General features: G+C 37.4%; 1 protein-coding gene across 1 annotated transcript; it reads right to left on the bottom strand.

Annotated features, from left to right (window-relative positions):
- Positions 1 to 809: 809 nt before the first annotated feature.
- On the bottom strand, positions 810 to 24543 carry lrrc9 (leucine rich repeat containing 9). Its single transcript, XM_084743010.1, is given in 33 exon segments — positions 810 to 1917; positions 2028 to 2135; positions 2137 to 2182; positions 3084 to 3239; positions 4446 to 4557; positions 5934 to 6002; positions 8979 to 9196; positions 9637 to 9764; positions 11068 to 11201; positions 11295 to 11403; positions 12298 to 12428; positions 12523 to 12645; positions 12733 to 12953; positions 13038 to 13215; positions 14612 to 14752; positions 14880 to 15005; positions 15101 to 15292; positions 15478 to 15597; positions 15684 to 15872; positions 16488 to 16612; positions 16702 to 16842; positions 16952 to 17087; positions 18289 to 18403; positions 18770 to 18949; positions 19055 to 19186; positions 19338 to 19546; positions 19684 to 19839; positions 20574 to 20756; positions 21826 to 21896; positions 22001 to 22064; positions 22194 to 22334; positions 22943 to 23161; positions 24262 to 24543. Coding segments are annotated over 33 exon segments (4464 nt in total). The 5' UTR covers positions 24319 to 24543; the 3' UTR covers positions 810 to 1883.
- Positions 24544 to 25939: the final 1396 nt, after the last annotated feature.

Genomic DNA, 25939 nt, shown 5'->3' with positions numbered 1-25939 from the left:
TGATTTGTAGCTGGGAGAAATGGCAAACGTGTATTGCCTACAGTAAATGGGACATGTCCTAAGTTTGGAGAAGCAGAGAGGGTCACCACCATAGAAGATAAGCAATGAACTGTTGTAGACAGAGTCAGCAGCAAAAGGTACTTTAGCCACTTAAAAAAGGTTCATCTAAAGAAAATCAATATCACTTAGTGTATGCTATATCTAGAATATTTTCACTGCTTTCCTTTGCTGTCAGACAGCCTCTTTGGACAGGAAACTGCCCTTATATAAGACAAATGTCATTCTCTCTACACCAACCAAACTCAACAGGTGGTGTACCGCTGCCTCAATCTGTTAATTTGTTTGTGTTTATGTGACTCTGGAGTTTTAAAAGGGTAGTACGAATTCGCCAAAGTCACAACATCAAGACAAACAAACCAACAGATGGAGGCAGTGGTAGGTGAGCAACTTCTGTGTTTTCAGAGGTAAAATTGCTGATTTTGCCTGTGGAGTTTAGGTTGGAAAGAGCGATATTTGGTTTCTATAATAGGGGTTTCCTGTCAGAAAAGGCTGTGTTTTTAAGTGGACCTTTTTAAATTGGCTAACATTCCTTTAATTGCTGACCCCACTTCAAATAATCTGAGCTATCCCTTTAATGTGATAACTGTAGCTATCGTTATTATCAGAAATGTACTATGTTCGCTTGAGGGATTTCTATTCTTCCTTTGTTGCGGTTGTATTCCTGCTATGCTCTCAAAAATAATAAACTGGTATTTAAAGAAAGAACAAGTATAGATCTCAAGTGAAATAAAACATTTAACTCAATAAGATGTTGCTGAGACAGCAATTATCTGCACAGTGACAGTGACAGTTTCTTTCCCTGTTATATGTAACATTAATGCCTATGTAGATTGGTGGGAATATATGTTGTGTCTGAATTTTTTCACATGGAGTTTTCAATCACACAATTATCAGTTTAGAGGTCCCAGAATGAGAAGGTTTTAGGTCACATAATATAGGCTGTATCCTCCACATTTAAGGCTCAGACTGGTGTTTTTGTTAACTACAGGACTAGATTACCAGCCTAAAGTGACAGGATTATAATCTCATGTTCAGCAGAACTAACATCATTAAGAGCAGAGTAGGTTCATTTCCAGTTACAACACACGAGATTTGCTTATTAGTCGAGACTGCGGTGAGCTTTTCGAAAAGAGGCTAACATGATGAAAATGACAATCTCCAAAATCCATTTGGACCTCATTCAAGATTACATCTTTATCTGAACGACTGCAGATTATTGTCCACAGAGAGGTGTGCTAAAGCTGGATTATCCACTTGTTGGGGATGCATTTGACCCGATGAATGCAGTGTGCCACCCTCACACGCCCTTACATCTGTGGGTGTTTTTTCACTTGTTCTGGGCCAGGGATGGGATAGCAGTAGAAATGACACCAAACCCTCTCATCCTCAGATTACCATGGTTAGTGATCCACATATGTGGACAAAAAATAAGGTCAGTCATTATAAATGCATTTGTAAGGGATGCAGTACAATAAACCTTCAGGAAGCCTAATTTTCTTTGACCCCATAAATGTTTTAGTTTAAACTAAAATTCAAACAGCTGCAAAGGTGATGTATTGATATGTAAATGTTATTTTTTAATAATTCATCACCTTGTCAAAAAAGGCACTTGATTTGCCCATTGTTCTGATGTTTTCTTTATTAAAATATATACAGATGCTTCTATGCAGTAAGACACACTTATAAAAAGATCACCTTCAAGAAATTATGTTCTAAAATACTATGATATATGACCACACCACAGTCACAGCTGTCCCATGTGTTCATTTTTGGACTGAATACTGATCGATCACTATCGGTGTATCCTCCAACTCTTCTGGCTGCTACATGGGTGGAGGTTTGCCACCATTTGAAAATCTGTGATATAAAAAGTAGAAGGAAACAGTCAAAGTGTGCTCTATCATCTCTTAACAGATCTCTGACATTTTAAAGAACAATTATATCTCTTGGATTTTGGATTTACCAACCTGCTGTCTTGCTCCTGGTTGGGCTGTGAGATGACGACTCTGTTCCCATCAGGAAGGAGGCCTGTGTTCGTCAGGTTGCTTCCTGTTCTTCGAATGTGTCTGAAGGTAGTCAGTTTGGCCGCTTCGTGCAGCATTACCGTGCTTGTGCTTCTTGTCTGAAAATGCAAGGGTGTGGGTTAGAGAGCTGGAAAGACATTGCTAAACTAGCGGTTAACTTAAAAGGACAGTTCTCCTCAAAAGCAAAAATACATTTTTTTCCCTGCTACCTGTAGTGCTTTTTCCATCTAGATTTTTTTGGCGTGAGTTGCCGAGGTTTGGAGATATAGGCCATAAAGATGTCTGCTTACTCTCCAATGTAAAGGAGCTAGTTGGCACTCAGCTTGAACAAGGTCTCTGTCATCATCTCTATGATCATGACCCAGTTACTCAAGGTAATCTACCAACTTTGTTGTGGGCAGTTTGACGTAGGAACAGTTTTCTCTCCGTCAAAGGCTACTCGTGACACCGCGCAGAAGGAAGCATGCATCTACTCATGAGGCTCATGCTTGTGACAGAACTGGATATAAACACTGATGGCATCCTCCTCAGCTGAACCGTAGCTTGCATCATTGCCTGCGACTCAGTAGGTATGATCATACAGTCTACATACATCAAACTTGATGTCATACCAAAGTCTATTAGATCCATGTCACACAGTGTGGCTTGCAATAAACTTAAAATCACTTAAATTTCACAGTCTGTCCGCCATAATGAGGTCATGATTTTTGTAAAGACATATTGCTGTCGAGTTTTTCCAAATGTATTTTTTAGTGCTTTGAGCACCACAAGCCGAGTGCTGTCTAGTTCCATCACACTCAAGAGAAGAAAAGAAGAAATAATGTATTTAACAATGTATTTTTTATTTTGGGGTAAAAAAACAAACTATTTTTTGGTATATTGTTATACTAAAAGGTGAATTCTGTGATTATTGCATTAGAACTTGAAGAACAGACTGTCTGTGTCTCTCTAAAGCTTGTTGATACACACAACAGAATTTATGAAAAAAGTCACACTCACATTTGTACGTGTAATGAGCCTCATCCACGTTACTTGGCAGAACATCTTGCCCATGCATTAAATTCTGTAGTCCATGCCTTTTTTTCAGTAGGGCAACTGAGGATATGACAGGAAAGGGTTGGGGGGTTGAAGTGAAGACATCTGGCAATGGGAAGCCTAGAATCGAACCCACAGACTGAGGATGAGGACCCAGCACAGGAAGTGCACACTTCACTAACCAAGCCACCAGGGCGCCCTGTTTTTGAACCCTTGTCCACTAGTGTTGGGTAAATTAGTTTAAGAAAGTAATATATTACATATTACTATTTACTTTAACTTGATAATAACAAGTTACTTTACAGTATTAATGTCTGTGTGCAGAGTAAGGTGTTACAGACCTTTTGCAATGCTTTCACCAAAATTACTACAGAAGTACAACTTGGCATTACAAAATAGAAGGGGGTAATGTTATTTCATAGCACTATCCCCATAAATGGCCTCATATTGCAACAAAGATGTTTCAATCATTATTGTCCAACTCATGTCTGCAGCTCTGAGCAGACTCATGCCACAGCTTTGTCTCACGGACGTTACCACAGCAGGAAGTGTTTATTTACAGTCAAGTCTATTTTTTCAGTAATACGTGCTTCACTGCAAAGTTGATGTGCTGTAAAAAGGCACTGAATAGATATACTCATTTACATTTTGCAGTATAGGTAGAGCAGAGTGTGTTGCTTTCTCTCTTTGCTCCGATTTGTAATGTAAGTTAAAATAATGTAATGAAGGCCCACATTTCCCATCATGCATTTAATGGAGATCCTTTTGACACAATAAATGCAGGACTGGACTTTCTTAAATTAAGACTAGTTTCTTAAAGTCTGTGCAAAGCAATAATAAATTTGTGCTCTGAATTTGTCACACAACAGAAAATGTTATTGACCAGCCAGCCAAATCTGAATGATTAAAAAAATCTATGTATATAAAAGTATATAAAATTAGGTCTCAAAATACTGAAAAAAATGTGCATTTTTCTCTGTTCTGAAACATTGGGGGCATGTCCACTCCACTGTCTCAAGTGTCAAATGGAGGCTCATCTAGCACGTTTACTCAACTTACAAGTACATTTTTTGGTTGCTAATTTAGTTGTCCTTAAAGTAGTAAAATATGCAAGTTATGTAAGTTAAATATGTAGTAGCATATGTAAGTTTTTAATTGTAGGCCTAGGTGAAAAGTATAAAAAAATACAGAAACATAAATCATGTCTACCATAATAGCTATGTCCTTGTATATGTGTTTCTAAGTGAGTCTATTTGTTAGGATCCCCATGAGCTGTGGAGAAATGAATATGCATGTTGTGTGTGGTTCTTATTGATGGGTCAGTACTGAGGAGTTCAGCCCTGGTCCTTTCCTCCAGGGTAACTATCACGCCATCCAGGACCTGCAGCTGGGACAGACGGAGCACCACTGCTGGTCTGTGGAGAGAATTTCTGGCCACCTAGAAGAAACAAAAGCACCTTTTTGATAAAACTATCTGGTAATAAATTATACTCTGACCAGTAATTTTAACTGTTTGGGATTAAACCATATTTCCAATATCCCTAATAAAATATTATAAAGATCTGTGCAGTATAAAATAGTGTATAAGTCTGGCAAGATTTTTAGCTGGGTACTTTTATTTTATTTCATTAAACAAAGAAAGCAGAAACACTTTAAAGGTTCGGTTTGAAGGATTTTAGAGCAACTAGTGGTGAGCACCGGCATAGCTACTTCTAAGGTTACAAAAACACAATTGTTCTAATTTTCAGGTGATTATACACAAATGATACATGCCTATGAATATTTTCTGCCATACTCGATTCCCCTAAATCTTACACACAGAGCCTTTAAGATAAAAGGGAAGTATTTTTTTTCCACACAAACAAAAAAATATTATTTAATAAAGGACATTTTTACACGTTGTCAATTTCTTTGTCAATAAATACCTAGCATGGACTTTTTAGTATTGTATTTTTATAGCTTCAGTTTTTAATATTGCTGCATCCCTATTAACTGATCCTCTGTGCAGCCTGCCCTGCAACATCTGGGGTAAATATGATGCTATGTGGCTCCCAACATAGTTATCATGTTCCCAACAGCTATCCCCAGCTGACAGCAGCAGATAGCTCCATGCCCAGCTGAGGGCACCCTCTGGCCTGGGTACAAATTCAGCCTGTCCAGTCATAGAACTTCATGTTCCTATAGGACACTGCTGTTGCTGCGATTAAGTTGTGAGTGCATGCCAATGGATATCCAGTGGAGAGGAGGAGACAGACTAGGGAACATGGGTGAGGTAGCAATCTCATGCCGTCAACAGCAGGAGGTATTGTCTCCGGGGTGGCTGTTGGCCTCTACCCCCTGGCAGGATTAACCACTCCTATGGGAAGAGAAGGGGGATGGGGTCGAGCAGTATAGAGAGGCTACCACAGCTGAGCGTGGCCCTGTGGACGCCAGGGACACTGTGGGCTGTGGTCTTTGCTCAGGCCTGATCCATGAGCTCCAGATGGGTGATGTAACGGGCTCCCTGCCATTTGGTCAACGGATTTGTCTCTGATGCCGGCCAGTTTGAGGCACAGCAGATGGCCCATCATGTAATCGCTTAATTTGGAACCACGGAGTTACACTGGGATAGTGTTTTGGATTGTGCAAGTGAGAAATTGACCCTGTGATCGTGCTTTTGATAATTTACTTGTGAGTGAGAGAGTTCAAAGTGCCCTGTGACTAACAGCTAGTAGAGTCACAGCAAAGCTCATAATAGCATAACAAACCTGGATAATGTTTTTCTAGCTAACATCATCTAATAGAGTTTAATGTAAAAATAGTTATAATACTTACAGGATTCCCAATAACAGAGAGCTCCGTCAGTGAAGGAAGAACTTCTAGTTTGTCAAGCTCTGTGATGTTCTACAAAAAGCAAAGCGACAAAGGTTGTATTTGAAATCACATACTTGCATACTGCCTACTACACACTCAATCAGTATGTACTGCTTTCTACCTCCTAAATGAATGATTAAGTATACCATTACCAGCAGACTGTTGACACTGAAGTATATTCAATCAATACGACTTCTCTACATCACATAACTATCACAAGATTACCAGTCCGAGCCACTGTCAATCCAAATTGCTTGTGTGTGTGTGTGTGTGTGTGTGTGTGTGTGTGTGTGTGTGTGTGTGTGTGTGTGTATGTGCGTGTGTGTGTGTGTGTCATCAAGCCTCTGCAGAAGCCTGAAAACAACCTGATCATTTGAATCAGGTGTGTTGGAGCAGAGAAACATCTAAAACATGCAGGGCAGGGGGGCCTGAGGACCGGAATTGAGAAACACTGCTGTAGATGAAGATCTTGCTGAGGTCATCTGCTGTGTTGCCTTCAGTGCTCTGTTGGACTGTGGGGAAACAGGGTTCTGTAAACAGACTGACCAGCAGGCTATACCCCAGGCACTTGTGGAGCTTCTCAATTCTGAAAATGCTAGGGCATATCTTGAAATCACCATCAATTTAATAAACTTGTCAGTATTCAAAGTCTACACAGCTGACTTCTTGCCTAAAAAGTCTCAGAAGTGAATTTAGAGATGAAAAAGCAGATGAAAACTGTAGATGAAACTACAGCATGTAGATAGAGCTATCAGCCTTGCAGTCTGCCCTGAGACAGACTTAAGAGACTCAGTGCATTGTGGGGTGGTTGAGAAAGTCCGGTAAGCTCACAGTGCTTATATTTGTCACATATATAAAATCCACATACTGTACAGCTGAAAATCACTATGTACTCAGTCTGACATGAGTCAGTATGAATAGTATGTAATCATCATTTTTAATTCTTTTTCATTCACTATCCTCTCATTTAACTTTTATTTTGCACTGGTTGTAGCCTGCCATGTGTTGATAATGGACACATATGCACCAGGACCGAACCTTTCATAATTTTTGGTGTAGGGAGGACGGGAGCAGCTGACGAGAGAGATTACGTGTGTGAGCTCTCATTAATCTCATGAGAGAGTTTGGGCACGCAACAGGCCGTGGGGCTGGGCTTTCTGTCATTCCCAGGTTTATGGTTGCACTTGGCTGTAATTCAAAGACACACCCACTGTGAGAACTGTTGCGCTGCGATGATTGCTGTATTTTATGTCTTAATTGAATGCATGAAAACATTAAGGGAAGGGGAGCAGGAACTGGCGACACAAGTGCAAATCACTCTGGGTGAGAAGGAGATGCAGGCTGAGAAGCTGATTACACGTTGCCCTGATTGTTCACCTCTTTCTCCATACACATGGCTGTGACCTTCAATCAAACTTGATTTTCTTTAATGCTACCCCTCGCATGCCACAGTGGGGTGGTAATGACTCATGATTACTATAGTTCATGTCTTACTTTGCAAATGCAGTGGAAAGTAATACGGCTCAAAGAAATACATTCTTAAACATCTGACACATTCTGCATATGGACCAATCAGTAAAATCTGGTGGGGAATCAAAACTGAACAAAAGCTTACTGTGATCTTGGTGGTCACCTCAGGAAAGTTTTTGAAAATCTGAACTGAAAATCTGCTGTTTTATCAAAACTATGAATATGAAGATCCAGTGTGTAAAAGTCAGATGTGTGTGGAGAGCAGAGTTATTTCATTCATTTTTATTTTGATTTCATTTTTTATTTTTTTTTTATGGGGGCGTATTTGTCCTGGACCAGATTTTAGAAGTTCAGAATGGGTATTACAATACCAACACTTGAAGGCAATTCACAGTCATGTAGACACCCTGACTCACAAAACGTTAGAGGCTGACTGATATATCAGTGGAATGATCAGCCCGATATTGGCTTATCACAGCTATCTTGGTCTATACCGTCTTGGCACATATGTAGTTCGATATGCAGCTGTATAAAAAATGTTAACATAACATAATGGAGATTGTTTTTATTTACTAGCTTTATGTTACATAGTTTATGTATATTAGATAATCTTAACTTGAGTTTAATATAGAGATATATTTGTATTTTTTTATTCATAGTTTTTAGAATGATTAAAAATAATGATCTAATTTAATAATAAAGTTTATTGTTAAGCTGTAAAATATGCTAGCTCCATTACATACTTTTGTCACAAGTGTGAATCACTTTGAGGGGTGACTGCAAAAAAAGCACATTTATGTAAATATTCTGTATTGTGCACATTACATTTTGTATAAGGAATATCAGCCAATATATTGATATTGGAATTTTTCTTGCTCTTGAATATTGTTATCAACATCAGCTCCCAAAATCCAGTTTCGGTTGGGCTCTATTAAACATATCCACTAATGCCTCCTCATGCTTGTTGTGTTGACAAATTTGCCCAAATTGACCAAGGCTAAAACTAAAAATATTTCCTGTATATTTATATTTTGTTTTAGCTAATTTTGAAATCACACAAGATCATTTCAGTTAGTTTTCATTTTGTCTACAGTCTAGCTTTTATTTTTATTTCAGCTAAAATGTATTTTCAGACCTAGTCCTTGTTTTTCTTTAATTTTTTACTTTGCAGTAGCTTTAAGTAAACGACTTCATATGTTCATATTTTGTGGATTTTGGAAGACCCAGTGGACAAAAGCAGTAGTGTTTCACACCATAACCACAAAATAGAACATCAAAAATAAAATTATCCAATGAAAAAATCTTCTCCTGCTTCATTTTAACTGGCTACAACTTACAACTCACTGTAACTTTTCCTGGAAAATGTAAATACAGGCTGGTTTCATCTGATTTCAAGGAGAATCCAAGGATTTCAAGGATGGTCTTGCTTGCTTATGTAGGTCTTACAGAGGCATCGGTATTACATTGAGACTGTTTGATAACCAGTTAAAAAGTCCTTGTCGTAGATTTAGCTGTAATAACCTAGGAGGAGAATACCTGCAGCTTGTTCATGCCCAGAAAGAGCTTGCGGAGCTCAGTCAGTGGATCTAGATGGTTGAGTTCCCGGATCCGGTTCTCAGCTAGGTGCAGTTCTAGCAGGACCTTCTGGGCGATGAAAGAGGTCTTAGCCAGAGATTTGATCCGGTTCTTGTCTAACACAAGCTCTCTGAGCTGCTGAAGCCCCTCCAATCCTTCCACCTGGCTGATGTCATTGCCTGGGGAGAGAAAACTATATCAGAACAACGAGAAGACATCTGAAACAATACTTTTATAAACAAGATAAGAGACTAAATTACACACTTTTAACAATATAAAAGGCAGTGTTTAAGGCAATGTAAACATTTGTTTGGTATTTCTTGTTTGCCCCTGGTGTAAAAGGCACTGACGTTTTTTTCAGGTTTCTAAGCCAAAAAGGAAGAAAGGACAAGTAAGCTTTGCTTTGTGGGATAAATCACCCTGACAAAGCAAAGCTCAATCAAAAGCCATCAAAAGCTGTTGAAAAGAAAGTCAGTCATTCTTTTCTTCAAGTCTCATCTCCCACCTGGCCTAAGGTCTACAGGGGACTTCACTCTCAGTGTTTGCCTTTTCACAGGCTCTACACACCACACTTTTAACAGGCTTTGTGAGGGATGGGTGGGACATCAACCATACGTACCTTGAAGAAAGAGCGCTTTAAGACTGGTGAGCCTGCTGAGCTGCAGATTGGCCATATTGGAGATGCCATTGTGACTCAAATGCAGCACCTCCAGGCTCCCCATCAGTGGCTCCAGGCTGCAAGTCTCCCTTAAACACAGTTACAGAATGACAGTTTGTAACCTCTGTGGTTAAATGAACATCTCTATCTGCCTCCCGCTGCCTCATTTAACTGGTCAGACATCACAGGTGCAGACCACCTAAAGGCAATCACAGTCAGGGCAAACAAAAGGATGTCTGTCATAGCACTTTCTATAAAAGGAAAATGTGATTGGAAGATCATAAAGTTATTCCCTTGATATACCAACAATGTATAAACTTAAAATATAGAAACCAAATTTTCTCTAGTCAGTTTATTTTAGGGATAATATCTCTAGAATTAATAAACATGTACTTATTTTGTATCAAATTACATTATCTTGAAACTGTGTTTACATCTAAATTTTATTGGGGTTTACAGGCAACTATCAAAACAAAAATCTGATTTAACTGTCAAGAGACAGACAGACATTGGCTAGTCAGTGCTGCCCCCTAATGGTTACAGACTGCATACTCAGCTGAAGTTCATACTTCACACATGGCACCAGTCTAATTACTGACATAAGAAGTAGGGATGTACCTGGATCCAAATATGTTACTCAGGAAAGCACAAATAATGCAGTGGAAAGAGATATTTCTTCTAAATGAAGTTTCTCGTTATTATTCAGTAAAAAATAATTTCCAAAATGTAATGCACTACTACTCAAGAGTATTGTTTTATGTAAATCTAAGTACATTTTGACATAAATGCTTAGTTTTAATATTATAATAATTTATCATAACATTAATTACATCTATAATAGTCTGTACCAGAATGGTTAATGATTAATCATTAAGTTATTCATTTGATTAATTGCTGTTAAGAATAACCGGTAAAAATATTTTAATCAATAATTAATCGACAGTCTAGAAATGGTGCTAATTGTGCCTCATTTGACATTGTTTTTTTTCTGCCAGGGACTTTTGTTGAATAAGAAAACTTACAACAAGAAAAAAAGAAAAAAAAAAAAAAACAAGAAAAAATTGAAATGGGAATAAAAGTTGAAAAAAAATGTTCTATTCTATCTTATTAATTATTAATGATTAGTTGATTAATTAGTTGAGGGAAATGCACAAAATTTGCACCCCTAATCCCGTACTGGGGTAACTAATTAATTTAATTATGTGCACTGCAGTAAGATAAACACACCAAGAAACATAAATGCAGCATCATTGCAATTTCAATTTTTTTCCCTTCAACCTTCAAAATAAAATATTTGCATGATTTAATGTGACTTCTGGTATAAACCTAACCCACTATGTTACAGATAAAGGTAATGACATTTCTGTGAACCTCTACTAAGAAGTATGTTACCTTTCGCCTTTGGATGAGCTCTGTTGACCGTAACCACTGGAGTGAACTTTGTTGTACAGTATCTGTTTATTTGTCAGATGAGTCTTCTGTCTGGGCAGGATGGACTCAATGTGGTTGTAGTTCAGACACAGAGCCTGTGCAGGTGACATTGGAAATAATTAAATTGTCCACAGCTCAGGTGAATTTCAAGTCAGCATGTGATTTTTGACATTCACTGTAATTTGTACTTTGATGTTGGGCAGGTAGATGAGGCCCGAGAAGGAGGTGAGGTTGTTGTGGTCTAAGTTGACACTGCGCAGGTTACAGAACAGGTCTGGTGGATGCAGATCAACCATCCTGTGTGGGGAAAAACACTATTAAAGGGATAGTCCGGATCAAGCTACTTACCAATAGTGAGTGTATTACCTAGAGTAGATGGCAGTCAGTGACCCCCAGTCAGAGAGGAGTACCAGCACAGAAAGTAAGATATATACTGGTGTGGACAGGGTCAGCAGAAAAATGGATTTCAGTCAGCTAAAAAAAGACCCATTTGAAAAATTAACAACAGCTTAAGTGTACGCTACATTTAGAAGATTTTAACTGCAACCATTTTACCGTCCGACCTTTTCTGAAGGGAAACTGCCACTATATAAGCCAAATATTTCTCTTTCTCATTGAACAGACTCCTTTAAAAAAAATACCTCACAGAATATGGGAGTAGCTGGTGTTATTGTGTGACTTTGCTTCATTCAAACTAGCCTTTTAAAACATTAAAGTCTCACAATAACACAAACAAAGCAGCAGAACAGCAACTCCTGTGTTCTGTGAGGAAAAATGACTGATTTTGCCCAAGAAGTCTGCTTGGTTTGGGGAGAGTGATATTTGGCATATATAATGGTTTCACTGTGGAGAAGGCTGTCAGACATTAAGGTAAGGCAGTAAAAATATTCTAAATCTTTGGTACACTTAAACTGATATTGATTTTTTCAGGTAGACCTTTTTTAAGGGGCAATACATACATTTTACTGCTGACCCTGTCCACAGCAGTACATTGCTTAGCTATCTACACTGGTAGCTCTCTCTGCTTCTCCAAACTAGGGGTGTGCCTACTACTGTCTAGTGTAGATAATACATTATGGATAAGTACCTCATACAACCCCACTTCAAATAATTCCAATTATCCACATATTTCACATAAATAAAATAAATCACCTGTGTTGTGTTTATCTGTCTGCACTGCCAGACTTTTACCTAATAGAGCAGGACTGCAGGGTGAGGTAGGTGATGTCTGTGTAGTTTGAGTGGCACAGCTTCTCTGCAACCATGTCAGCGGTTAGTCTTCCTTCAAACATATCCTTTGCACTTTCACACTCAGTTACCTCCTAAGGAAAACAACAGAAAATACAAAACACTATATATAATTATCATCACTACAAAATTTGAGCGCTTCAACTGGTTGCAATTGTCGGCACGTACCACTGCGATGCCATCCAGAGCTTTAAGGGAGGGTAGGTGGAACACCACATAGATCCGATATTTCTCCAGTTTCTCCAGTAAAGGATTCCCATAAAGATCCAGAATGATGAGGTTCGTCAATCCCTGACAAGAAAAAAGAGCATATGAACTGGGAAAACAGTGAAAATGGGGGGCCAATCTAAAGCCTAATGTTATTTCTCTCCCTCTTGCCTTCAAATAGTAGATGTCTTGTGACGTAGAAATTTGGTTGCTGCCAATGTAGAGCTCAAGGAGAGAGCGAGCTCTCTGGATACCATGCAGGGAACTGATGCAGTTGTTCTCCACAGACAGAAAGGAAAGGTTGGGCAGCTGATCCAGGACTGAGGCCTCCAGACCAGAAAGCTGATTCCCATCTATACTCAGTTTATTTAGGCAGTGCAGTTTTGACAGGCCTAAAGAAACAGGACACAGAAGTAATGGTGGATCTTAAAGCTACAATTTTCCAAATTCATTATCAAGTTGATTGTGTGACTGACCATTGAGTGAGCTGATGCTGTTGTTGTTGAGGGAAAGCTCCTCTAGCTTCAGGCAGCAGTCAAGACCCTCCACTTTAGAAATGTCATTGTCATTGAAGGAGGCCCAGCGCAGGTTGATCAGCTTATTCAGATTCATCAGTTTGGAAATCCTCTGGCTGTCGAGATTCAGGGCTGTGATCTGGTCAACATGTGGGGCCAAAACGCATGAAAATATTAATTTACAGCTGTTACAGTGGTTTTCCTAGAAACATTACATTTTTAGAAATCACTCCCCAATTCACACATGACACAAGATTTTAGTGCAAAGTCCACGCAAATGTTCATAACTGTCAAAATGACATGAAAACTTTATTGTCACAGAAACATTGTGTATCCAAAACTTGTTTAGGAAATCAAAAAACCCTTTGTTTTTAAACTAATGGAAAACTGACTACTCAAAGTTAGTAGCTCTTTTTAATACTTTTCAGCAGTTAGATTCTTGTAAAACCCACAGACAGACATGAAGGGTGATCAATAAAACTGATTTATTAAAAAATAAGGATGTCAAAATATGGATCATCCCTTGACAGACTGACATATTTTTCATGTTAAATCAATAAAGTTTAGATTTTTGAGTTCATTATACAAAAATGAATAAAACCAATTAACAACACATACATTATGCAGTTACCATATAGTTTGAACTTAAATAATGGTATGTACTGTATATGTATATATGTATTTGTTTTTTCTATGTTCATATGGCATGTAATCAATTTTTGTTCAATAAAATTAATAATTTGTGTTCAGTTAACACAACAAAAACAGATTAGTCCAAGAAGAGTTGCAGTGTTATGCTGAACATGTTTTGCTTTTTTAACATACAACTGCAGCAAATTCCTGTGTTTTTACTGACATATTACAACATGTTTTCTTGTACACACAATTTCATGAAAAACAGTCGAAGCAATGCATATTTTTAGTGTACATGCACAGCAAATTAATAGACTCCCAGCATGCACTGTGTGAGAGTTCAAATTCTCCTAAGATATTTTATCATGGCTTGATGAAAACATATATGATGAAAAAACTTTCTCTGTGTCTCAAATACATTTTAAGTTAAGTCATGGTTGCTTGTTTTCACAATAATGAAAACACTGTGAATCATGCTGCATAGTACTGAATATATGAATTCAGCCCCCCTTACCCTTAGAATATAATAAATTCACTTGGAGGAGTTTCACACAATATTTTTGTGATAACGGTGGAGCAAAGTAGCTCTGGCTTTGTGTGAAATAAAAACTGACTCTACAAGCTGAGAAAATGTAAAAGGAAATAAAACTTGTTTGTCAGTGTGGCTAAAGAGATGTTGATTCAACTTATTGGTTTAAACTTATCAAACACGTTTTCTCAAGTTCAGTAAACTTAACTCTATTAGTTTTTACAAAACTCAAAGAACCATATTATTCAACCTAAGTTCAGTTAACTTACCTTTTCAAAATTACAAGCTGTTTGCAAGCTGTTTACAATAAAACTTTAAGCTGAATGAGAAAAATTGGTGTTTACAGTGAGGAAGCCACAAGCCTGTTGCTCACCATTGCAGTCCAGTCTGGCTCTAGCTCTTGGTTGAGGCCCCAGGGTGAGGGACTGAGAAGACATAGGAGCTGGGCTGTTGACAGCAGGCTGAGACTGCGGGGACGTTCAGTCTTGGTGCGCGAGTAAGCCAGAAGGGATGCCTGCAAGCAGAGTGTCAACAGGTCTGATTGAGTTACAGTACAGTATACAGGTAGATTTTCACATTGGAGCATGCTAATACTTCATTTTTTACAATAAACCAACCCTTTACGTGTGTTAGACCTTAACCTGGTTAATTCTGGATCCAGCAGCCATCTGAACAGCATCAGCAGCCTCCTCCTCTGCTACCATCTTATCGTCCAGATGTGTCAGTGTCGTTAGACGCCCCAGTATGGTCAGTCTCACTGCTTCAGGCTGGAAAACAGAAAACAGCCTCACTGTATGCCTCTTCTTCGTGTCTTGTACTACGCCATTTACTACATCTTTCTCTGAATTTATCTAGCACGCACCCTGTTCCAGGGGTTGTATCGGGAGTCAAGCTTCAGCAAAGCAGGTGTGTGTTTTCTCAGCACAGCTGTATCCTCTCTGGCCTTGGTCAACTTGTTCCAGCGCACATCAAGATGTTTGAGCTGTCCCAACCCCCTCAGCCCTTCTAGGGTCACTAAGTGGTTATAGCTAGCATCCAAAAATTCAAGGTTGGGCTGTGATTTAGGTAACAGAGACAGTAGATGGTAAATGAGAATTTTTGCACTTTATGCTACAGTCCAAAACTATAAATTATTGTGTGCTGAATTTCATTCATTATTACAGAGATAATTTACTATTAAAAATGCTGATTTCTTGTGACTTTAGGCTTAATAATAGTATCTTCTACTGTCACTTTTACCATGTGAGAAATGTCATCCAGATGTGTGAACTCATTGAAGCTGATGGTCAGATGGCGCAGAGCTGTGAGGCGGGAAATCTCCTTTATTTTACGTAGACTGTTGCCATGAAGGTTCAGTACCTGGAGATTTAATACATTGAGGATTATTGTGGGTGCATGAAATGGTTTCAAACTCAAGTTCTCATTTGAGAAGCCAGAATACTAACAGTGATCTGACTGAGGACATTGGCTCTGGCCACATTGAGCAGAATTTTGTCATTTAAGCTAAGCAACTTGGGCTGTGGTTTCAGCACAGGCTCCATGTTGAGAATTTCGTTGTCGAGGATGATATCATTGGAAGGAGCATCGTCTTTGCCTCTGCTTTGGCAGCCCAGCAATGCAGGTTGTTCTCCATCCTGTAACAACATATCAAAAGCCTTAAAGCATGTGAATTGCCCAGGAAAAAATTATTGTAAAACAAGTGTACAACTAGAGAAGAGACACACAAATCAGACTGGTGTTTTATCATCTGTGTGTGCATTTTAAAAGTCAGGCTACTGGATTTTGAATGCATCAGAGCTCAGCATGACTGAGCATTTTGTTTAAACTGTGATTTGTGCTCAAACAGGTTTATTGCCAAGTTTACACATACAAGAAAACTGCCTTGGTGATTTTGGTGGACAACAATTAACATAGCAAATACAAAATTTTAAAGAAAGATAAACATCAAGTATGTCAAGATGAGAGACACTAATAGAAGAAAGAAAATTGACAATAAGATGTGAAAAATATTATACAAATCTAAATATGAATAATGTAAATATATATTTTGTAAATACACATATTTACAATGTGTTTTTACATGAAAAGCCTCTACATGTAGTAGAGGGTGGGATATAAGTCAGTGTCAGTGGGGGTTTCTGGACTTGTTAATGAGGCCTGCTGCAATAAAAAGAAAATTTCAAGGCAGGCTGCATGTTGATTTGCAACACCAAGGAAATATACAATAACAACACCAGTGACTTACTTACCCCAGTGATATATTCAAAATATATTATGTACTCAGGCAGGACAAGCTCATGGTCAAACATGAACCACTGTCTTTGTTTGAGAATGCACTCAGGGCCAGTGTGTGTTTTGGACGAGCGGGATCTCTCTGAGTGAAAAACACACAGGCAGGAACGGTCACTGAACAAATACTGGTGGAAAAGTAATTGTTTTCATGCCTTGTGAGATACCGCATACCTTCACTCACTGCAGGTCTTTGCTTAGAGTCCACATTGCGATAAACAGAGTAGGCTCTGGGATAGTTGCTCCTGTCCACCACCTCTCCCGCTCTGATAGGTATGCTGTGTCCCACAAACACTTTGGAAACAATAACCTGACCTGCAGATTTAAAAAAAAAAAAAAAAAAACTTTTGCATTTTAGCTGGTATGAAAAAAATGACACAGCTAAGGAGAATAGGACATAAAACAATGAGTAAAACTAACTCACCATGCCTGAAGGGGATTATATCTGTATTGCGCTTAGAACCACCTTGGCTGTTCTGGCGCAGTGCATGTTCAATTCTGGGCTGCTCAGTCACATTCAGGCTGTTGGATAACGGTATAGCACCCTCGATTTCCAAGGTCTAGTTCAAAGTCAATGTGATAAAAGTCAGCATGATTTGGAATTTATGTAAAAATAAGATATTATAGATTCTGCTCTGTTGTACAGCTCAAACAGGTAACCGTAATGTATAAAAACTCACAACTAAGACTTTTAATGGGTACAATTTCAGACTAACAGAACTTTTTCTTCCTTCTATCGTTCACAGCATTCTGTTTAATGAAGAGAAATCTAGAAGACATTTTCACCAGTTGCAAAATATCTTTAAATGCATTTTCTTTAACTATTCCTATTTCTTAAAACATATAAATATCGTACATTTGAAGGATTGTATAATCTAAGGAATAATGAGTATTTGTTGTTCTTTGTTCCAAGAATTTCTAAAGAAATTTGGCAACATGCAATTGGAACAATCTGATCTATTGCCTCCTTTAATTTCTTCAAGACATCTTTTAATCATCTTCTAATTATGCTTAAGTTATGGAAATAATTTATCTCTATTGTGTAGACATGTAAATTCATGTATATAGCTTACATTTTTTGTCCCTATTTTGGCAATGTTTAGGGAATCAGCTTATGTCTGTGTATATGTGAGTGTGTCTGTGCTGTTTTGCTTAAAGTGCTGCATTTTCTGTATATTTAAGTTAAGGATGCCCTTGAAAATGAGGTCATGTCAAGGGTTTTATCCTTCTAATAATACATTTTTACTGGTCATGATAACAATTAATCAATGATCAATTAATGGGTCATTAAAAATTTGGTGGAAATTTAATCAAGCTACTATCAAATAAGGATTTGAAATATAACAGATTTTTTTTATGAATGTGTTCCACATGTTATCTGATATTAAAGCATAGGTGTTTATGATGCAGGCTTTTACATCATTATATGTTTCTTAGGCTATAATGTCAGAAAATATGTAATATATTATTGTGGAAATAAAGCTTTTATTGAGAAGAAAATGCATTTGGTATAAGCAAAATTTTGTTTGTTAGATAACGATTAATCAATTAATTGGTGATTAATATTACCACTGATTAAGAAAAGAATTTGAAACCACAGTTTTTGCTAAATGCTGTTCATTATCTTATGTATACAGGTGTAAAGTTAGCAGTGAACTAACACTCTTAAAGCTCAGTGGAATAAACTCTGGGTAGTGAGATTGAGTGTTGGGGTGGTGAACTTGTAAAACTAACAATAGACAGCAACAGCAGTATACACACCTCATATCGCTCAGTTGTTTTGAAGCCTTCTTCTAGAATCTGCAAAATTTCTTCCTTCTCATTTTTTTCAGGGTCAGCAATGTAGAACAAGTACTCCAGCTGACGTCTGTAATTCCTGCTTGTAAAGTTTTTAGATTCACACTGATAATGGACGGTGCTGTTACTGTTACAATGATGACAATAGACCTTTTTCACAGCAGCCATTTTGACATGGAGTAGATGAGTAAGCACAGGTGTTAGCAATTATACTAATTAAGGCTTCATTCCATTCAGGTCAAAAAGAGTCAAGGTGCTGCTATTGAGCATGTTAGTTCACTTGAAAGGCTCTGCTACACTGAATGTAATAGGATCTTAATTATTACCATTGGTAACAGCTGTGTTAACCTTACTATTTCATATCAATATGGCTGCCATGAAAAAGGACCATTATTTGTAAAAACACATTTATTAGCATTTTTCATCAGAGTGTATTTAGGCTTACTGTGAAAAGGTGGAAGACTCTCCACTGGCTAAGAGGCTGTGGAGTTTGTCCTCAAAGCGAAGCCTCAAAGAACTGCTGTGAATGCGGATTACTCGATTGATCTTAATCCCAGTGATGCTGTGAACCTTAAAATCTGAATGTGAAAAGCGAGACAGCACAAGGTCGCAACAGGAAGTAAACCTGTTGGGTACATAACATAGAAACTATGAGTTTTGTCCTCTGTGAGTTTTGTAAATGTGAATTTCATGATGAATGTAGTTGTACTTAATAATACCACGTATGTACCAAGGGTCTGTGGAGCAGCCCTCTTCCAAACGAATATTTCCAACACTTTCTAGCTCCATCAACAGAAACTGGACAGTATATTCCATTGTGTTTGTGACTTGGGCCAACGCCCGCTCATACCAGGCTTCAATCCTGAATAGGGAGGAAGAAACATTATTTTTTCACATTAGGTCTGTTTCTTTTATCAGATAATGGAATGTAAATAACATGAATTGTGCAGCATGAGACTAAATTGTATAAATCACTGTAAAATTCTCTCTGAATTTTATCAAAATGTACAGACTCATCCAGCCTCCTCGTCCACAGCACGAGTCTCTCCTTCAGTGCTTCAGTCTTGCTGCGGATTTTGTGCTCCATGGCAGGATCACGACTCATGTCAGTGGCTGGGTCACTTCTGTTGGCCGAATCTTCAACCAGGTGGTTTGATCCATCCTCCAGCACGCTGGCAGACTTCTTACAACAAGCCGGTTCTTTGGAGAGCTCACGCTCAAGCTAGGTATGCAAATAAAAACAGCTCTCTTAATTGTGTGCAATAACTGTGGCTGGAAGACTGCATCTAAATAACTTATCCTGTACTCTTGTTGCAGTGCTAAAATAATGTTAAAAAATATTTCAAGGATTGTACATACATTCTTAAGGTTGTGACTGATTGTCCTCATGCATTCTTCAGGTAACTGTAACATAGTTTTCTTCCTCTCTGTCAGACTGAGCCGGGCCTCTGCCAGGTTCCTCTGAGCAGTGTGCATGCGCATGTTGTAGTACATCATTTTCTTCATTACTGTGGACTAATTAAAAAAAGAGCAAAAAACACATGGATGCAACAAATAATGTGAGTATGTGTGATGCATACATGGGTGGGTAGTAACACGTCACAAGTAACAGTAGCAGTATGTTAAAGTTTAATGTGTAACGTTAATCTTAATCTATTATTGACATTAATTTATTTTGTTACTAGTGGTCTGTTTAAAATGTTTAATTTAATTTAATTTGTTTAATTGGTGGGCTTTAAAAAACAGTTAATGAACATAATTCCAACTTCAGTATCAACTTTATTTTCAGAAGTGCAGTAAACCCAAAAAAACATTAAAATGGCAAGTAATATGTGTAATTCATTAAGCAAGTACTTTTTTACTTTTTACCCGAGTAGATTTTTCAAATCATAATTTTCATTTTTACTTAAAACATTTTTTTATGGAGGTATTTGTGCTTTTACTTAAGTATAGATTTTCACTACTCTACTCACCACTGTGTGCAGAACAAATTTATCATTTTTAATGGAAGAAATGTAAGATTTGTAACTTCACTGAAGCACTGGAACAACAAAATACAGAACAAATATATGTGATGTTGTATTTTTTTCCTACCATCTCTGGAGCTAGTTAAGGGAAATTTAAGGGAAACATTACTAAGAATTTAAGCAAATCATCAGCAATCAACTATTTTTATTGTCTCAAGAGCCAAACAGAGACTCAGGTACATTTAGTTAGTATAACAGAAGTCCTGCAGGTCCTCTCAATACCTCAGCTGCTTCCTTGACCTGCTTGCTCGAGACATCATAGGTATCAAGTTGCTGGAGGCCTGGCATGTGGTACAAAACGTGTGTGGCATAGTTACACAGCAGACACACTGGGTTTGGGGTTGACATGGGGTCTCTCAGTGCAAGTTCTCTCAGATCAGGTAATCGGGCAAGCAGGGTCAGCTCCTGTTACAACAACAAACAAACACGCAGGCTAGTTCATTAATGGGGTTTCTCTTACTTCTAAGGGTCATGTTGTGCCCTAAAGACAAGAAGAAATTAAGCATTTGCATTTGTGTGTTTTTGTAGATGATTTTTGCTGCTATATCCTAAGGAAATTTGAGCTATGTTCCGTGTATGAAAGGTGCTACATAAATAAAGCTCATTCATTCAGTTTTTGGAATTACATTACAGTGTCTGAAAACCCTGAAATATAATTGCTGCTTTATCTTGCCTTGACTTTTTATGCTGGATTATAACTAGTGCTGTGCACTCTCTTGTATGGTTATCTCCTTTATTTTATAGCGATTTCATTTTGTGTTGTATTACTGATGTCGCCGCTATAATCATTTGATATTTTAACCTGCCATGTACCAACTCATTCAAAATCAATAAAAAAAATTATATAAATTATAAAATAATACCTGTCTGAAATGTGTTTTTTCTCTTGCAGGCTGTTAAAGGTCAAAAGACTGATTTGGCAACCTTTGGAGGGACATAACATTTTTTTTGTACACATGCCACTTATTTTTTTTCCCTCCATACTTGCTGCAGCAGCTAAAAAGAAATGTCAAAGTCACAAAAGGTGGTTTTCAGGAATATGATTTGAGATGTTAATCCAATCAAAAATGGAGCCCCAAGACTTTTTGGTGTTGTCAGAATGACCTTGAACAGGACAATCACTCAGTGTACATACTTTGATTAAGCGTGTCAGCAGCAGTATATATCTGAAATGTATGACAAACTCACATATCAAACAACTCATATTTGTGGTATTTTTTAAAGATTTTTTAAAATAGATGTAAGAATGAATGTATATTGTTGAAATTATGCTGCTCAATAACTGAATGACGGCCTTGTGCAGCCAGTCCTTTGTAGGAATGATTGAAAATCTGAACTGGCTGAGACCCCGACATTTCACAAAACTCTGCAAATGCCCTTTCCTCAAAGCAAGGATTTTAATAAGACTTACAAAGTAAGAAGGAAACTTTTAAAAGAAGGAATTTGAAAAGCATATTACTGTTTTTCATCTTACCTTAAAGGAACTTATTTTGTTGCCGGACAGGTTAAGATTCTGAAGGCTGGCATTAGAATCAAGGCTGTGCCCTTCAAAGAAGTTAAAAATGATTTGATTATTGGTCGTTGTTGTTGCTTTTTTTTTGTTTGTTTCAAACATCTCGCTGAAAACACAGAGCATTCTAAAAACCTACCAATTTTTTCAATATTGTTGTCAGCAAGGTTTACTTCTTTGAGATTTTGAAGCGTGTCCAAGCCCTTTAGAAACACACACACATAAACACATAACAGACAGCTGATTAAAATGGGAGTGTGCCGCTTTGAAAACCATCCATAGTCATATTTAGATCTCATAAATTGAGTAAAAATACAATTTACGGTTCAAACCTGTATCCGAGTTATGCAGTTATTGTTGAGCCACAGGACTTCGAGGTTGATCTGCAATTCTAAGTTATTTATTTCACGGATTTGATTATCATAAAGGTAGAGTTTCTCTAGTTGTAGACAATTCTCTAGTCCAGATATTTCCTGCATGAGGGGAAGATGGGACAAATAATTGTTTACCATACAGTATGTGGCATACAATTCACTTACACAGGATACTGTTTCATTTACACTATGGGCTGTGATCAATACATGGTGGTCCATGCATGTAAGATTTGTTGTCACAGAGGACCAAATTTCTGATTACACTGTGTGAGGTTTAAGAACATCTGCAATAAAACAATAAGTTAAACAAACAAAAATATAGGAAAAAGGCCCATCCTACATATCAAAAAGAAACATAAGATCTCTAATCCCTAACCAGCTTTACGTTCTCCACCCCATGTCTCCAAACTGTTTAACTTGTCTTAAATGATTAATTGTAATCTGTGGATATGAAGTGTGTCCATCAGTTCTGTGAACCATAGTTTCAATGTTAGGACTTCTTTCTCTTCCCAAAATAACAAGATACTTTTTTTTTTTTTTGAATAATAAGGACATATGCCAGGAGGTGTTGTTGTACCAGTTTTAGTTTTCTTACATGTTTAGATATCCTCAGAATTATTCAAGATAGGCCTGGGTCTATCTGAACATCCAGTACCTTTCAGCAGTGCCAGCACTGATGATTACTATTAGCAGCATAACAGACTTACGGTCAGATGGCACTGGACTACCCAGAGCTCCCGAAGCAGAGGACAGCACTCAAGTGCTTCAATGTGTTTTATGTTCTGGCCCACTATAGTAAGCTGGCAGAGCCTTGGGAAGAAAGAAAGCCCAACCATGCGGGGAAAACCAGAGAAGAAGATCTCCAGGGAGCTGATGTTGCTTCCTTCTTGTGCAATTTTTTCATAGGACACTCCATTGGCCATGCACTGTTAAGAGAAATATTCATGTGATGTGACAGAATAACTTTCATTACTGGGCATAATCACAGTTTTTAAGGAAAAATAACAACGCAGTGAAAATAATAAAAGAAATTCAATAAAAAAAAAAAACATATATATATATATATTTATATGGTAGGAAGAGGAGGTGGTAGGAGAAGCATGCATATCCTTGAGTTAACGGGATAGAAAAAAAATCATCATCTAGTCACCATCATGCCAACTGAATGTCAAGTTTATTTTTTTTTAGTTCAAAAAACACTGTTGGAGTTTCACAGGAAATCAATGTTGGAGAATCCCCGAGACAATTTGAATGAATGATGACTAATTTTCATGTATTGTGCCACTGATCTAGGGTAATATTCAGTAACAACTGAATTTATCATCTGGAATGTAGTAGTTATTTAGGTCATATAGAGGCATCAGTATTAATTTGAGACAGTTTCATAACCAGTTAAAAACTCCTTGTAGCTCACTTAAGTTAGCATGAATACTACACTACAAGCACTAAAGTAAAAGTACTCTTTCTGCAGTAAAATGGTGCCTGTCATTGTTTTACTATCATATATTAAATTACTGGATTAATTTAGCTGCGACTATGTGTATGTTGCATTTTACTGCTGTAGATGTTTATGGTTGAGCTCAGTTTAATCACTTTATATATTGTTAGGTAGTTTAATCCACAGCAACACATCATATTCTATAAAATCATTTTATGTTTGCTCTCTGTCCTGTGACAGCCATGTATTTCTAAAAAGTCAACTTTTCATGAGCTCAGAGCTTTCCGACAATGTATTTTCCAGCCAATCCAAAAGCAACATTTGGAGATGCATGGTTTTCACTCAACAGGAAGTGTCAATTGTAACCTGTAAAGTAACTAAAGTCGTCAGACAAATATTGTAGAGTAAAAAGTACAATATTTGTCTCTGAGATGAAATGTAGTGGAGTACAACTATAAATTGCATAAAATGTAACTACTCAACTGAAGTACAAGTACCTCGATTTTACTTGTGTAAATGCAGTTACATCCCACCACTGACATAGACCATTTAACATTTTAACCAAATGAATGTGAAAGTCATACTTACCAGCTCTTTGACCACCTCCTCATCACTGCGATGCTTCTGTTTCTCACCTCGTATCATAACTTCTGTCTTCAAATTTTCTTCAGCTGAGCTAACAATAGATAAAGTAGTTTGGTCAGTTGCTTTTATAATGCATGTATCCTGATTTTATTCCACTGACCGTCTGGAAGACTGAAGAAAGATTCGTGGGAATTAGGGTTAGTATGGTAACTAATGAGGTTAGTGAGCAAACGCACTAAATGTCGCCATACATTTATGCTAACTTTGCTAACCGTTAAACTTATAGTAAGCTACCAGCTAGAGCTAGCTAACTCGGGTGTTGGAACAGTTAGCTCACGTAAGATAAGTCGCATAAATCCCAGAATTAACATAAATTAGTATGTTAAATTCAACCTTGAATGGCAGAAAAACTATTTTCCACGACGAATTACATTGTGCCACACAACTTCTGTTCATACTAAAACTAAGTGGCCCTCCCGAGTTCAGCAATGTTTGGTATCAGTCCGTATCCATGCAGGAGCGTCTGGTTGCTAAGGTGCCATAGCAGGGAACCACAGACCCGCGAAAGATCTCGCGAGAGTCATCATTTTAACCTAAACTATGATTTTTCCTGACCGAGTGTTTTCGTTCCTAAATCTATCCAGATGGTGACAGCGTTTGCACATTATAAAACACAAATAGATCGCGTAACGTGAACAATGACGGAGCAAGGCCTACAAATCTCTCGAGAGTTTTTTAAATCAAGGCTTCCCTTTTGGACCTTCTAGGTCTCCTTCTGACATCCATGTTCTAGACACGACCAGCTTTTGGGTTTATTTGGCTGACATCTCTCCATTCAATTACCTCTTACATGTAAGGTTTAATTTCAAGAACAACGCATGTGGATGTGGAAGAATATTGAGACACGAGAACATATTTTCTTCCATTTTAAACCTGTCTCATTTCACAGCTGGCTGTCTCAGGATGTATTGTTACACTGGATAAATGTGAAGTGGATAATTCTAATTCTGACATTCTTTTAGGTCTCATTGGCATATTAGGAATCAGAAAGACATAAAGAAATGTATAACAAAAAACAAACAGAAATACTTAAAGAACTGTAAAGGGCAAATTTAAATGCATAAAGAAATGTAATAGCAAATGGAAGTACATAGAAAAAGTACAAGGCAAATGGAAGTACATAGAGAAATGTAAAAAGCACATGGAAATGCATAAAGAAAGCGAAAAACAAATGCAGAAATCAGTAAGTTGGTGGAAATAAATACAGGGAATAACATAAAACATAAATGGTAAAGTAAATAAACAGGGCAATACAAAGGTAAATAAATAAGCAAATTTAAACAGAATTATCAATTTATTTCAGATTTTATTCATTAATTCAATATTATTTTGTTGCATTTAATGGTATATAAATTTATTTATTGAATCAGTTATTTATTTTTTGATTTTGCCAGTTACAGCCCTCCATATTAAGTAAGGTTAGGTATTAATTTTATTCTGAATTTATTCATGCTATGTCTGACTGTCACTCTTTTTTTAAATTTTTGTTCTGTTTTGATTGCTTGTTTTCTGTCTTTAATACTGTATAAACATTGATATATATTATAGAGTGCCGATACAAGCCACAATGCTTTGTATATGAATATAAGGAATAAATAAATAGATAAATAATAATAATGAT

This window comes from Lutjanus erythropterus, chromosome 18 (genome assembly GCF_056507025.1).
Source record: "Lutjanus erythropterus isolate fLutEry1 chromosome 18, fLutEry1.hap2, whole genome shotgun sequence".
In the NCBI taxonomy this organism is placed as follows: Eukaryota; Metazoa; Chordata; class Actinopteri; order Lutjaniformes; family Lutjanidae; genus Lutjanus; species Lutjanus erythropterus.
Note: the sequence above shows the minus strand (reverse complement) of the source record. Positions and strands in the feature narration are given on the sequence as shown.